We start from the raw sequence: 15549 nt of genomic DNA, 5'->3' as shown, positions 1-15549 counted from the left end.
TATACGAAAATTATTTTAGAATGTCATACAGAAACTTTACTCAATTATTTTTCAGCTATATTAACAAATATTCTTTGTTAACAAATGTACTTACAAAATATGAATTTACTTACATTCTTCTTCTTCTCCTTCTTCTTCGCGCGACTAGGATTACTCCTGTTTGTCTGCCTCTTATTTTGTTTCAGTCTTTGTTGACTGTACATTATCTTTCCACCTTTTTGGCGGCCTTCCAACGGGTCTACTGCTATACGGCTTGTTTTTTTTACAAATGTTCGCTAATCTATCTGGTCCCATTCGGTTTACATGTTCGTTTCAGTTTTTTTTCTTGTTTTTATCCACCTGTTAATATTTTGAATTTTGCATTGTTCGCGTATACTTCTGTTGGTTTGTCTGTCTCTTAATGATATGCCCGTTATTGATCTTAATACTTTCATTTCGATATTGTTTATTTGTTGTTTCGACTTTCTTGTATCGGTCCTTGTCTCCGCTGCATATGTTAGGATTAGTCTTACTGCTGTCTTGTATACTTTCAGTACTTACATTTATATTTTTTTATTTCTTTAATTGATTGGTTAGAAATGTCTTCACCTTTCATATAGTAAAAGCAAAATTACAACATTACCGTATCTTCATTATTTATTGTCTAATTTATTTACAAAAATAACCTCTTGAATAAAAAATTTGAATAACTTCTAATAACATAATTAATGGATTGATATATATATATATATATATATATATATATATATATATATATATATATACAAGGATTTCCACAGTTTTCACTGTATTCCTTCACTCAACCGTTTTCTCCAATTTTTCCTGTTTAGCCAGTCCCCTTCCTGTAGGTTTCTTCTACTCATTGCTTCGTCCACTTCATCTCTGAAAGATCTTCAGGGTCTGCCTCTCTTTCTTCTTCCTATCGGGCTCCACTCTGTTATTCTATTTATCCACCGATTTTGGTCTGCTCTTCTGACATGTCCGTACCAGGTTAACCTCTTCTGTTCGATGTAGTCTATTATGTCGGAGTTCATTCCCATTCTCCTCTTAATCTCCATGTTATTTATTCTATCTCTTCTTGTAACTCTGCAGCTTCTCCTTAGGAATTCCATCTCTGTTGCTCTTATTTTGTTTTTGGTTTTCTTATTTATTTTCCAATTTTCACACCCATAAGTGAGGATACTTCTTGTCATGGTATTATATATTTTTTTCTTTGTTTTCATGCTGATGTTCTTATCCCATAGTACCGGGTTTAATTTTTGTATGCAGTCTCTTGTTTGTCCTAGTCTATTTTTTATATCTTCCTCCGTTGTTCCTTTGTTTGATATTATGAAACCTAAATATTTATACTTGTCTGTTCCTTTGATTTGTTTACCTTCGTCTATTTCCAGCTGTTTTATTTCTGTATTCTACGTTGTAAGGTATTCAGTTTTCTTTAGGTTTATTTCCATCCCATTCTTTGTATATTCCTGCTCCAGTTTTCTCATCATAAAACTGAGGTCATCCTCTTCTTGTGCGATCACTATTTGGTCGTCGGCAAAACTTAGCGTATATAGATATTCGTTCCTTACTGGTATACCCATTCCTTCGCACTTTCTTTTCCATGGTTTCAGGGTTTTTTCCAGGAATATTTTAAACCGGGTGGGATATGGAGCAACCCTGTAGTAGTCCCTTTGTCGTCTTAAATGGACTGCATATTCTATTGCCCGTTTTGATAGCTACTTCGTTATTCTTGTAGAGTGCTTTTACCGCGTTTATTAATCTTCGTGGAACTTTGATGTCTTCCATTGCTTCCCATAGCTTGGTTCTAGGTATTGAGTCATATGCCTTCTTAAGATCAACAAAAGCCAGATGGACCGATCTATTTTTGGCCATTCTTTTTTCTATTAGTTGTTCGACCGTGTAAATGTGATCTAAGCATGCTTTCCCCGCTGTGAAACCTGCCTGGTCTTCTCCGATTTTATCTTTATATATTTCTAATTTTTCCTTTATGGTCTTTTCATACAGTCTGCCTATAGACGATATAATGCTGATTCCCCGATAGTTTTCGCAGTTTTTTCTATTTCCTTTCTTGTATATTGATGTCATATATGCTTGGGACCATTCTGCCGGTAAGTCTTCTCCATTCAGTGCTCTCTCAAATATTTTATGTATCATACGAAATAACTTTTCCGATCCGTTTTTTATCAATTCATTTGGTATTCCACCGATGATAGTTAATGGAAATTTTTAAGGTTGGTTACGAACTATGAAAGGTATCCGCACATCAGCCAAGAATATTCGTTCACTACTGTACATTAAGAAATTTACTACCAACGTCTTTGTCACTGAATATATCTCCAACTACAGAGGAACCTATCTAAACTTATCAAAACAGCTAAAAAAATGTAGTATCAGAATCGTCTGGGAAGCTCTAAAAATTTTCCAAGAGAAACTTGGTCCATAATAAACGATCTTCGAAGTAAAACTAATACAGTTCAAATATTTTTATTTCCAAACCCTGAAAGTCTAAATGAATACTTCGTTAATGTGAGTAAAAATATAACATCAATCATTTTGCCACAACAAAATCCTATTTCCTAACTCCTTAACTCAAAAAAGGTCTCGAATTCATTCTTCAAAAGACCAGTTGATAAATATGAACTGATCCAAACAATCAGTAGTATCAAAAGCAAATCTTCCTGTAGTACTCATGGACTATCCATAAAAATTTTCTTAAATCTCCCAAAAAATGTGTTGGAAGTCCTTCTCTAACTAATTAACGATTCCTTTAAAAAAGATATATTTCCAGAGTGTTTAAAGACAACCATTATTATACCCCTTCATAAGGGTGGTAAAACTCTAATATCTGCAGCTATAGACCTATTGCCTTACTACCGGTCCTATTCAAAATTATTGAGAGACTTATAAAAGCCCAAATTATGTCCTTTCTAGTTGAAAACATTTTATCACAAAGTCGGTTTGGCTTTTTATCTAATAAAAGTACCAGCAATACTATGTTTTCTGTACTACATGAGGCCTATCAAGCACTAAACAATAATCTTTATACTGCCACTGTTTTTTGTGACTATGCCAAAGCTTTTGATTGTGTAAATGACATCACTAACTTAAAAATCGATAGAAGTTTTTTTCTTTTTGCTGATGATACCAATATTACCTGGAGGCACTCTAATATTGCAACTCTTTATGAAATTATAACTTCTGATCTACTTAAAATAAAAACCTGGTTCGACTATTTACTCGCTTTTAACGTGGATAAGACAGTAGCAGTATAGTATAAAGAAGCTCTTCAACCTTTGCTTCTTAATAACAGCCACATCAGTATCGTTGATTCTGTAAAATTTCTTGGTATTTTTATAGACAGCAACCTTGAATGGTCCCTTTATATCAATTTGTTATATAAGAAACTAGCCTCAACCTGCTATGTAATAAGATTTGTTTTGAAGGAAATCAATTTCGCATCTTCCAAAATTACGCATTTTTCTTTGTTCGAGTCTCATCTTCGATATGGCCTAATTTTTAAATTACAAAAAAGAGCAATACGGTATCTTTTTGGCCTCTGTAGAATAACGCATTGCAAAAACTACTTCAAAAAAATCACGGGAAAAAACTCTTCTTTTTTTTTATATTCTACGAACTGTTGGCTTCTTAAAACGATTTTTTACTTAAAAAAATCTAAAAAAAATCGTGAGCAAACATTATAAAACACTCTGATTTTTAGGTTATGTAGTAACTTTTGGCAAACTTTTAAATCATTATTTTTCATGTATTTCTTCCGTTCTTCTGAATGGTGGTATTCGATTTGCAATTTTCTCTCCGAAACCTACCAAAAATTCGAAAAAAAATCCCATTTTTGATATATTTTTTCGATAATTCTTTATTTTTCCTGAGCTCAATTTTGATTACCGAGAAATGCATTTTTTCGAGTTTAGTGTATTTTTCATTCTAAAAATGGCCAACATTACCTTGCTATTAAAAAAAACGAAGAAATAGATGAGAAATTATTCTTCATTCACGTGCAGTTAAGGTTAGGTGTTAAAAACATGGGAAACAATATTAAAAAAGACGGTTTGTTGTGCTTTGAATATGTTCTGGTCTGAAAATAACAAACCTAATCTTTCTATTATAAATAACAGAAAAATAAATCAAAAATCGTTATTCAGTAACCAGCAGTTGAGTTTATATACAAAAAACATAGGAAAAACGCCAAAAAATAGGATTTTTCGAATTTTGAGAATATTTCGGAGAGAAAATGTCAAATCTTACACAACCGCCAAAAAAAATGAAAAAAACACCACAAATAATTATTTAGAAAATTGCCAAAAATTGTCTACATAACCTAAATATTTTTTGAAAAATTTAAATATTTTACCTGAGCTTTTTTGTAAATAAGTATTTTGTGTAAGTATTTTTTGGCCTTAATGTGATTATGATTTTATTTCAGATTTCTTCAGAAATTTTTTTTTAAATACTTTTTTTGTGATAGGGAACCCATGGGACAACGTAAAGAGCTAAAAATTTTACTAAAAGAGTTAAAAACCCCTTCTATGTACTTCCGATAGACCAATCCCAAATAAAACTTCACCCCAGTGTAGATTTTATCACCTAATCCCGCTATAAAATTTGCTGTAATTATCGCTTGAATAAGAAGGTGAAGAACCTTCTTTTAAAATAAAAACTTTCTTTTTAAATGCAATATTTGAGGTTATTCGAAATTTTTTCGTATTAATTATGCAACCAAAAATATACTGCAATTACCGTTCACCTTTTCACAACTTTCATATAGGATATAATTCCAAAAATAGTGTTTTTATTTTAAAATGAAAAATTAGAATATTTCCAAAATTTTCATCCATTACATAATACACACAATGTTACATTAAATAGATCACTAGATATGTATAATAAGCGAAAATGAACTAAATGCGTTGAAAAATACGTAGAAGCGCTCAAATAATGAATATTAAACATATGTATAACAGTCATCAAACAAATGTTCCAACTGATAAACGAATAGTAATAGTTGGGAATTAGGCCGAATTTTCTGTTGAATCTACATTATATTTGTGTTGAAATTGTAAAATACATGTATAATGTTATAAACCCGTAAATTAACAATTACAGTAACCATTAAGATATTTTTTTCTTTGCCAGTCGTTATAAAAATGTAGAAAACTTAGACACCAGAGGCTACTCACTCTTTAAAAATATTTGGATAGTCAGTAACTGACTTCTCCCAAAAATCTCCCAAAAAAATTTCTTTATATCTCTTTCTTCTTGTTTTTACCTATATTCTTTTTCTTCTTTTCAGTAAATCCTCATTTTCAAAATGGCTAACATATGATAATCTATTTTTACGTTTAAATAAATATACTCATTGTTAATTGTCTCGAAAGCGCAGAAAAACTTTATAATATCAAATTTCTGCGGAATTGTATCCATGAATCCCTGATTTAAAAGAGTACACTTCCTGTTCTGGAGTACTACTACCTAGAGTACGACCATCCCTGAGGATTTTTAGGTACACATTTTATTCCTACAGACACAAATATATCGAGCTACAGGCAGATCGAAACAAGACATCGGACTGTAAACATCTCCAGTTTATCATGGAAGACGACCGCCCCTCGCCTCGCGGCGAGCCGTCGTTAACTGTCTATCCACCATTGGGCTCAGATACGAATTTTCTACCCTGCCAATTAGCATATTTAGACAGACGGTAAGTGATTTCTTTGTACAGATAACATAAATGAGTTATGCCAGGTATTTTGATTTTTCAATTAATTGCTAATTTTTATTAAATCAGCAAGCTCAATAAGATTTTCAACCCAAGGATGATAATGATGACCTATATAATATAACAACAAAATTTCCAATTCATGAAATACCAGGCCAAACGATTACTCAGTCCTCCCAAATATGTTTATGCTACATAAATTCAAACAATTTTTCATCAAGGCTTTCAACTCTGTGAAGTTCATTAGATTCTTCTCTGTTGTCCAACCTGATAGTGGATGAAGACCAAATATGTGAAAGGTGGAAAGAATATTTCAAAGAGATACTAAATGACGAAGTGACTACTGAAGAAAATTGTTATGTTCCTAGACCTCAAATAGTAATAGAAGAAATACCAAAGCCCACAAGAGAAGAAATTGAAGAAATAATAAAAGATACGAAAAACCAAAAAATTACCGGGTAGAGCGGCATTGTGGCAGAGAACATAAAATATGGAGGAGAGGTCTTAATAAACAAACTTGGTGAGCTAATACTAGAAGTATGCCGAAGAAATGCCTCAAGAATGGAATAAGTCAATTTTAATTCCTATACACAAAAAGGGAGATAGAACTGAATGCACAAACTATAGAGGAATATCCTTATTAGAAGTAATGTATAAAGTACTCGCCATACTAATTAAAAAACGATTAGAAATATATATAGAGAAGAATCTAGGAGAATACCAGGGAGGATTTCGGAAAGAAAGATCAACAACCGATCAAATTTTTATGCTAAAACAAATCCTGACCAATTGCTATGAATACAACATTTCAGCACAAGTACTTTTCATTGATTACAAAGCTGCCTACGATACAATAAACAGAAACAAGTTAATAGAAACACTAAAAGAATTCCAAGTGCCAGAAAAGATAATAAGATTGGTAAATATGACAATTAGACAAACCATTTGTGCTGTGAGATGCAACGGTACAGTCTCAGAAGAATTCGAAGTGAAAAAAGGTGTTCGCCAAGGAGATCCGTTGTCTACATTGCTATTCAATATAGTTCTAGAAAAAATTGTAAGGATTAGTGGGATAAATAGGTCCGGTACTATTTTATACAAGGAGCACCAATGCTTAGCATACGCTGATGATGTGGTTCTCATTAAAAGAAATGGAAAAGAACTATCAAATATAACAAAAAGACTGATTCGGGAAAGCTCTAAAATGGGACTGAAAGTTAATATTAATAAATCGAAGTACATGGAGATCTCGAGCAAAAAAGGAATAAGCACCAGGGGATCCTTTAAATTGGAGGTGGAGAATGGATCAGTTGTAGAATTCGAGAAGGTGGATGAATATATGTACTTAGGTACTTTCATTGATCAGACATGTAAAGAAGAAACCGAAATCAACCTGAGACTGACCAAGAGCAACAGGTGTGCTAGAGCTATGAGCAAAATAATTAAGGCCAAAGATATATCTCGTAATACAAAAATAAGAGTATACAAAACTATAATTAGACCCACAATGCTATACGCTGCCGAGACATGGACTATGAACAAAACCGTACAGAACACATTGGAAGCATGGGAAAGAAAGATACTTCGCAGAATATTTGGTTGAAAAGTAGTAGAAGGAGAATGGAAAAGACGAACTAATGCAGAAGTGTATCAGTTGTATGCTAATCCTACAATAACAAATGTGGTGAAAAAACGTAGACTAGAATGGCTCGGCCATCTAGAAAGAATGCAAGGTAATAGACTAGTCAAGAATATTGCTTGGAGAGTACCTGAGGGCAAAAAAAAGGAAGACCAAGAAAGAAATGGAGAGATGCAGTGATGGAAGATGTCAGAGAGATGGGAATCAGAGATTGGAAGCTGTTAGCTAAGAATAGAAAACGATGAAAATTATCCATCCAGCAATGGGCCTAAAAGGCCTGTTAACGCTGTACATGCATACTGTTGTCCATGTGGGAAATTCTAATCTGAAATAGCCATGGCGCGAACTGGGCATCTGTCACTTTGGTACAATAAAGTGAATAAATTGGAACCGAGTTCTGTGAGGTATCACACGGATCTGCACGGATGTGCCAGAGACTACAACGGTGATGACGGCGTAGAAAATCTTTGATTCCAAGTATGGTAGAAAAGAAGCATAGCAACATCTGAACGAAAATGAATGGATGAAAGGAATAAACAGGAAAAACATTTAATATAGTTTTATGTGGAAGGGGAAAAAGTTATACGAAAGAAAAAACAAAGTATATGCGAGCAATTCTTATGATATTAAGCCAGTTTTATAAATGCTAATAAAGAAGTCTTTTAATGTATCTATTTCTTTCTCGTCCACTAGTTTTATAGTGTGTATTGGGAGGTTATTACGTCCAGGCGCTCTTCCGCTTTTCACATTTTGCAAAGCATATTGTTGTTTGCAAAAAGTTTTCAATCTAGTTCTTTCACAGTTTGATCTTTGCTTTGACGTCATCCACGATTTAATTATTTTCGTTTAATAAATAAGGGGTTCCTTTGGTCTTATGTTTTTCATGTAGTTTTGCTATTTTTTGGCACTTATCTATAAACTAATTTCAAGTTACAAATTTTTTGTCTAATTCTATTTTGAATTTCTTTGAATTTTTTGGTGTTATTTTTATATTTACTTCGGACATTTATGAATATAAGATTTCTTCTGTCATCCAGTTTTTTCTGTTACATTTTTTTAAAGACATTTCAACGATGGTGTTACTTCGGTTGGTTTGATAGATACCCCGTTCTATTTATATTTACGGTATTTTTTCAATTTTATTATTATAATCGCAGTAGATACCTTGAGTTAATTTCAAAATTGGGAGGAAGCTAAAAACACAATATTTTAAAAATTCACTGGTTAAAACAAAGTTTACACAAATACTGATCTAAATATCAAGAATTTACTTTATACAAAACGTAATCTGAAAAGACTAGTCCATTAATTTATAATGCTTCGTGCACACAATTTATTTTTACACTTCCATGTTCTGATTAAGTTGAAATTGTCCTACGAATTCGCTGCTTCGGATTTTAAATTGTTCGTAGCCCATTTTAAGTCGAGGCACGAGTTCGTTAAGACACATGCCTTTTTGGGATGGAACAACATCGTTTTCAGCTAAAAAGGCAGACAATAGGGATACATAGAGAATTCTCAATAAGTATAATGTAACAAAAATTAGAGTTTTAATTTTGAAGTAGTATGTAAGAATAAATAATACATACTTCAGAAAGAAATAAGAACACCAAGGGATAAAATTTAATGAAATTTTCTATGCCACTCCGTTTTTTCCTTAAGTAAGAAATGATAACAGAATGATATGATTAGCAATATTAAGCATAAAACATTGCAATACTATGCCACGTATTAGTAAACACACAACACTGACTAGCTAAACGTTTTAAAGCAATGCTCTAATCATAATAAATAATCCTAGTTCTCTACTTGTACTTATATATTTAATTAGAATAAACAGCCGTGCTTTAACAATGCCAGTAGTTCAAGTTCAAGTTCAACTCAGGTTATTAATATTTGAGTATTAAGAATACAGAATATATTATAAATTATTTATATTATACTGTAAGATTTTCCGTTAATACTTAGGGGTGGTTTAACTCACTTATTCTTCAATTTCCGCTCCTATCGGAGATTGGAAATCATTCTGGCAATTATAATTTTGTTGGTTACGCGCCTGAATAGTTCAATTGAACTGCATTCGAACCATTCACGGAGATTGCGTAGACACGAGATTTCACGTCTTCCTACGCCTCTTCTGCCTTTGATTTTGTCCTGTATTACATTCTTAATAGTTCGTATTTTTCACCTCTCATGATATGCCTTTGGAATACTCTATGGTATTTTAACTTCAATGACTTCTCAAAATTTCAAAATTATTGAAACAGGCATATACTTCCTGATTCATATCTAGGCTTGAAGACATGAAGAATGATTTTTGCACTCACTGCAAACAGTTCATCCCGTATTCCGAGACCTTTCCTAAATCCCATTTGTGGGGTGTAAAGCTAGTTCGCGTCCGTAGTAGAATACTACACGTGCACCCTGGGTAATGCTAAATGAACTAGCACTATAGGCAGCCAGATAATATAGACTCTCTAGATCTCCTGGCAAGAACACATCACGATAAGATAATAGATATGCCTACAACTAACAATTTAAACGGATCTTCTCAGGATCAAGCGACAAAAGAACTCGGACCAAGCGTTCGAATCTGCCATTTAAATATAGAAGGTATTAGTAGAAGTAAGTGTGAGTACCTTCAAAAGGTTCTCATCGAAAATAATATCGACGTGATCGCAATTCAGGAAACACATGTAGAAAACGAAGAACAAATTCTCGCTAGAGGAAGAATTCGTGGCTATGATTTATTGGGTGCAACTTACCATCCAGCTTATGGAGTAGCAACCTATGTTCGAAACAAAATAGAAAATGCACACGTATGTTCTACATCAGACATAAATAACATTCATACGGTTACCATACAAATTGGCGAAATTACTATCAGCAATATTTATAAACCCCCGGCAGTCCTGTGGCCTCCGCATGTTATTCACGCCCACCCACACCCCTCAGTTTATGTGGGAGATTTCAACAGTCACCATGAACTCTGGAAGTATAGGCAAAGTGATCAAAACGGCGAGGCTTTGCTAAACTGGAGCGAAGAGGTTGACACTTATTTAGTCTTTGACGCTAAAGATCAGGGAACTTTTCGATCTGCAGTCTGGAAACGAGAATACAACCCAGACCTATGCTTTGTCTCCACAAATGAAAAAAATCAACCCCTGGCAACTTCACGTACAGTACTCCCAGATTTTCCACATAGCCAACATAGACCAGTTGTAATAGAAGTTGGCATCAAAATACCAATAATAACATCTTTTTCTCGACCTAGGTGGAACTTTAAAAAAGCAGACTGGACAACTTTTACTGAGAGATTGGACAAATCTTTGGGATGGATAACCCCAACACGTGAAAACTACATAAGATTTGTTGGCGCGGTTATCTCTACAGTGAAGAAAACTATACCCAGGGGATATCGTAAAGAGTATGTCCCAGGATGGGATGAAAAATGTGAGAAATTATATCAAGAATACAACGAAAGCCAAGACCGAGAAATTGCGGACGAACTACTGCACAGTTTGGATGCAGCCAGACGACAAAAATGGATGGAAACTGTGGAAAAACTAGACTTTAGTAAATCAAGCAGAAAAGCATGGTTCTTACTTAGAAAACTTGGTAGTAGCAGACACACAACTAGAGATAAAGTACCAATAGTTCCCAAGAGAGTGGCCTCCCACATTGTAGCTACCTCAAGAGCACCTAGAGATCGTGACCACACCACCAAAGTAAAGCAAGAACTAAAAATACTGAAGTCTGAATGTCCGCTTACATCTCAGTACTCTGAAGGGTTTACTCTAGAAGAAATTAACTCAGCAATATCAGAAGTTAAGTCTGGAAAGGCACCCGGCTTCGATAAAATTCATCCAGAATTTTTACTCCACTGTGGCAAATATGCTAGGAAATGGCTGGTTGATTTCTATACAGATATGATAAAATCAGGGGAAATCCCCCACTCGTCAAAAAGGGCCTCCATTATAGCCATATTAAAACCGGGAAAGGCAAATGATCAGCCTCAAAACTACCGACCGATTGCACTGCTGAGCTGTGTCTATAAACTGTTGGAACGATTAATCTACAACAGAATTAGTAATAACATATTTGAATTGATACCTATTGAGCAAGCGGGGTTCAGACCTAACCGAAGCTGCACAGATCAGATCCTATCCCTAACAACACATATTGAAGAAGGTTTTCAAAGAAAGCAAAAAACATCCGTTGCTTTCATTGACCTATCAGCTGCATACGACACCGTCTGGAGACAAGGACTCACTCATAGCATGCCCACCGACAGACCTTTTCAAGTCACAATGGGCAACTTAAAAAGTGTCCAAATGAAGCTCAGCAATGGACTGCCACAGGGATCTGTTTAATTTATACTGGCCCTTACTGTTTAATTTATACATCGCGGACCTACCTAGGACAAATTCGCAGAAATTTGGCTACGCTGACGACAGGGCCATTTCAGCAAGACATAATAACATGGCAGTTACAGAAACAATACTAACGGATGACCTTGCCATTATGGGAAAATACTTTCGCAAATGGAGGCTACAGCCTAATGCGACGAAAACCGAAGTGTGCTGTTTCCATCTAAATAATGCCCAAGCCAACAAAAAACTGTCCGTTCACTTTGAAGACAGACTACTAACTCATAACTCAACACCAAAATATCTTGGAGTGACTCTTGACAGAACTTTAAGTTTTAAAGAACACCTACAAAGAACGGCAGCAAAACTGAAAAAATAATATAATCCAAAAGCTATGTGGTAGCACATGGGGGTCCTCGGACTCAGTACTCAGATCATCTGCTATCGGACTTGTATACTCGACAGCTGAATATGCTTCCCCAGTATGGCTCAATAGCAAACACACGAAGATTATTGACACCCAATTAAACCAGACAATGCGAATGATTTCAGGTACAATTAGACCAACACCCAACTATTGGCTTCCCATCCTGAGTCACATTCCACCGCCTAAACTACGAAGAAGTCACTCCCTTCTCAGAGAATATCGAAAAATCCAGTCTAACCATCAACTACCCATCCACCATAATAGGCGTGATATCGAAATGAACAGACTGCGCTCCAGATATCCTGTCATGTTAAGGGCCACCTCCTTACATCACGAACATTTCGACCTCACCAACGCTTGGAGAAGACAATGGGAGCGCGACTCACCACAGGAAGCACAGCAAATGGCCTGTATCGAACAGAAACCGCCAGGCTTTGAACTGACCCGGAGTACATGGACAACGCTAAACAGAATAAGAACAAGAAGCGGTAGATGTGCTGACAGCTTACATAAATGGGGAAAAGCCCTTACTCCGGAGTGTGACTGTGGTGCGCAACGACAGACCGTCCGTCACATTGTTGAAGAATGCCCCCGAAGGCGGTTCCCTGGAGTTTTTGACGAGTTCCTGAATGCGACCGAAAATGTTTTAGACTATATTAATGCATTAGATATTCGTTTGTAATACTCCATGTAATGTTTTATATTGCTTTTTAAATATGTGTTCTTATTGTATGCCATACGATAAATAAATAAATAAATAAAATGCATATTCGATTTATTATTATATAATATCAGGCCCAGTATCAACTTTAAATTCTTTTGGTGCTTCAGTTCTCTCTTTGTCTTTAAAAAGCTGTACTATATGTGCCTATCTCTGCATTTTCTAGTTTATTTCTGTTATAGATTCGCAACTTTTTGTAAGGTAAAAAAGAAACAAGGCGAAGTCGCAATTTATGTAAAAGAATATCTTATATATTCTTCTCTTAATCTAAATGAATATAATGCAGAGCAAAGTTCAACCAAATAGTTTTGTGCAATTTATGTACCTTCAATAAAAACCAATATTTTAACTGTATACAGATCGGATAGGGGTGACTTTGACTTGTTTTTGGTTAATTTTGAAAATGTCATAAAATCCTTGCTTAGTAAAGCAGACAAAATTATCATACTTGGTGATTTTAATATAAATTTTAAAATTGAATCTGACCCTTTGTTTGATGTTCAGAATCTATTAACATATTTTAGTCTAAAAGTAACTATAAACGATTATACTAGAATCACATCCCAGTCCAGTAGTTGCATCGACAACATTATGACAGATTTTTCTGAAAAAATCTACAGAGTGGGCGTATTTGAACCTTATTTTTCTGACCATCGAACTTAATTTTTATTTATTGACTCTGAGCATAAAGTTGTTGACACTAATCAAACATTTCAACGGTTTATTACTTCTTGTGGTTTACAAAAGCTTAAGTGTGCACTAGATGATTTTCTAATCAATTTCATCATAAATCGAAACACTGTCGGAGGTAAAAATTGAAACTCTTCTAAATACCCACGTAAATTTAAAAATAATTTGAGAATTTCTGTGGATGACCCTCATGACATAGCAAAATCTTTCAGTCAACGTTTTTTGAATTCTGTAAAAAATTTAATTAGTCAAACTTCTCCTGGCCTAATCCTTTCTTCGCCCTTTTCCTTTATCCTGTTAGTGATGAAGAAATAAAAAGTATAATTAAAGATATCTCAAAAAAATCCTTGGCTGGACTGGATGAGATCCCGTATTCTATGTTAACACAAATGTATCTCATAACATATATAAACAATTAACATTTCTAGTAAACCTTTCATTTCAGGAAGGGATTTTTCCTCAAATTCTAAATACTCCTTTAGTTGTGCCTATACATAAAAAAGGTGAAAAATCAAAATTTGATAACTATCGAGAGCTATCACTTTTATCTGTGTTTTCAAAAATATATGAGAAGGCATTCATACAAGTTTCCTCTCGTACATTAACAAGCACAACATTATAGAAAAGTCTCAATTTGGTTTTCGTGAAGGTATAAGTGTGTAAGATGCACTACTAGCGCTGTGCAATCATATTTTATCGAACTTTGATAAGGGTAATAAAGTTATCCTTGTGTTTTTTGACTTAGCACGAGCTTTTGAAACTGTAAATCATCCAATACTGCTTTAAAAACTTTACCATATTGTTGTTAGAGGAACTGCGTTAAAGTGGATCCACACCTTTTTATCGACAAGGTTTCAAAAAATTAAGGTCAATGTGAATGGGAATATAATATTTTCTTCAGAAGAAAGTATTATCTCCGGAGTTCCACAGGGAAGTATCCTTAGCCCTCTTTTATTTTTGATTTTCGTCAATGATTTAAATCAACTGATAAACGATAGCTCAACATGTTTGGTTCGGAATCCATTAGATAATTTTTCTGATGCAATTAGTGTTCGAGTAGAAAACGTGGAACAGCAATTAGGCTATTATGTCACTTAATTTGCTGACGATACCACAGTTGCACTAAATTCCAATAATTTTTTTCATGTAGTACAAAAAGCAAACTGTCTTATAAAAAGTATGACTCATTACCGTTTAAATATTGCCCTAATCTTAAATGGATCAAGGACCAATATGGTAACCTTTTCACCTTCTACTATGCAGATGAGTCCATTAGTAAATCTTGACAATGGGTCGGTGGTAAATAGCCACTCCACTAAGTTGTTAGGTGTTTACCTGGATTCTAATTTGTCTTGGAGCTCACACGTTGATTATATAGTGGGAAGATTGTCTGTGCACTGTTATGTTTTATGGCAACTTAGGAATTTTGTCTCCCTAGATATCTTAAAACTTTACTATTTTGCTCATGTACAGTCAATTTAGCAATATTGCTTAGTTTGTTGGGGAAATTGCTCGCGAATTAATAAGGTGCTTGTTCTTCAAAAAAAAAATTATTCGTACCATGACGTTTAGAAGGCGCTTGGATTCCTGTAGACTAGTTTTTAAACAATTAAATATTTTAACTGTAATTTCGCTGTATATTTTCAGTTGTGTTGTTTATGGAAAATCACATAGATGCAATTTTATTTGCAGAAATGATGTTTCCTTAATGAGTGGCTACAATTTTCGTTACAGAAATGATTTGTTGACCCTTTGTTGTTCGTCACTCGACCGTTTTGAGCAAGGGTCCTTACCCAACAGGCGTTCGATTGTATAATAAATTACCTAATTATGTTAAAGAGTCAAATATTTATGTATTTAAGAGAACAGTTAAGGACTTACTTCTGGTAAACACTTTATATTCGTTAGAGGAATACTTGCAGGCATCTTTTTATCAATTTGTATGATTTGTGTATAATTTATATG

The 15549-nt window shown here is 34.2% G+C and overlaps 1 protein-coding gene across 1 annotated transcript; it reads left to right on the top strand.

Annotated features, from left to right (window-relative positions):
- The first annotated feature begins 9895 nt into the window (after positions 1 to 9895).
- LOC140436611 (uncharacterized) lies at positions 9896 to 15293 on the top strand. The gene is made up of 3 exons (XM_072525580.1): positions 9896 to 10803; positions 10987 to 11465; positions 15232 to 15293. The coding sequence occupies exons 1-3, from the start codon at positions 9896 to 9898 to the stop codon at positions 15291 to 15293; spliced, it is 1449 nt and encodes a 482-aa protein (XP_072381681.1).
- The last annotated feature ends 256 nt before the right edge of the window (positions 15294 to 15549 follow it).

Source organism: Diabrotica undecimpunctata, chromosome 1 (assembly GCF_040954645.1).
Source record: "Diabrotica undecimpunctata isolate CICGRU chromosome 1, icDiaUnde3, whole genome shotgun sequence".
Classification (NCBI taxonomy): domain Eukaryota; kingdom Metazoa; phylum Arthropoda; class Insecta; order Coleoptera; family Chrysomelidae; genus Diabrotica; species Diabrotica undecimpunctata.
The sequence above is the reverse complement of the archived record's forward strand: the minus strand, read 5'-3'. Positions and strand labels throughout refer to the sequence as shown.

Bases quoted from the DNA above. Each gene is read 5' to 3' on its own strand.
- LOC140436611 (XM_072525580.1), top strand. From the start codon at position 9,896: ATGCCTACAACTAACAATTTAAACGGATCTTCTCAGGATCAAGCGACA. The intron at 10,804-10,986 runs GTATGTCCCAGG...GTTCTTACTTAG, and splicing joins CCCAGGGGATATCGTAAAGA to AAAACTTGGTAGTAGCAGAC. The intron at 11,466-15,231 runs GTAATAACATAT...GTATATTTTCAG, and splicing joins ATTAATCTACAACAGAATTA to TTGTGTTGTTTATGGAAAAT.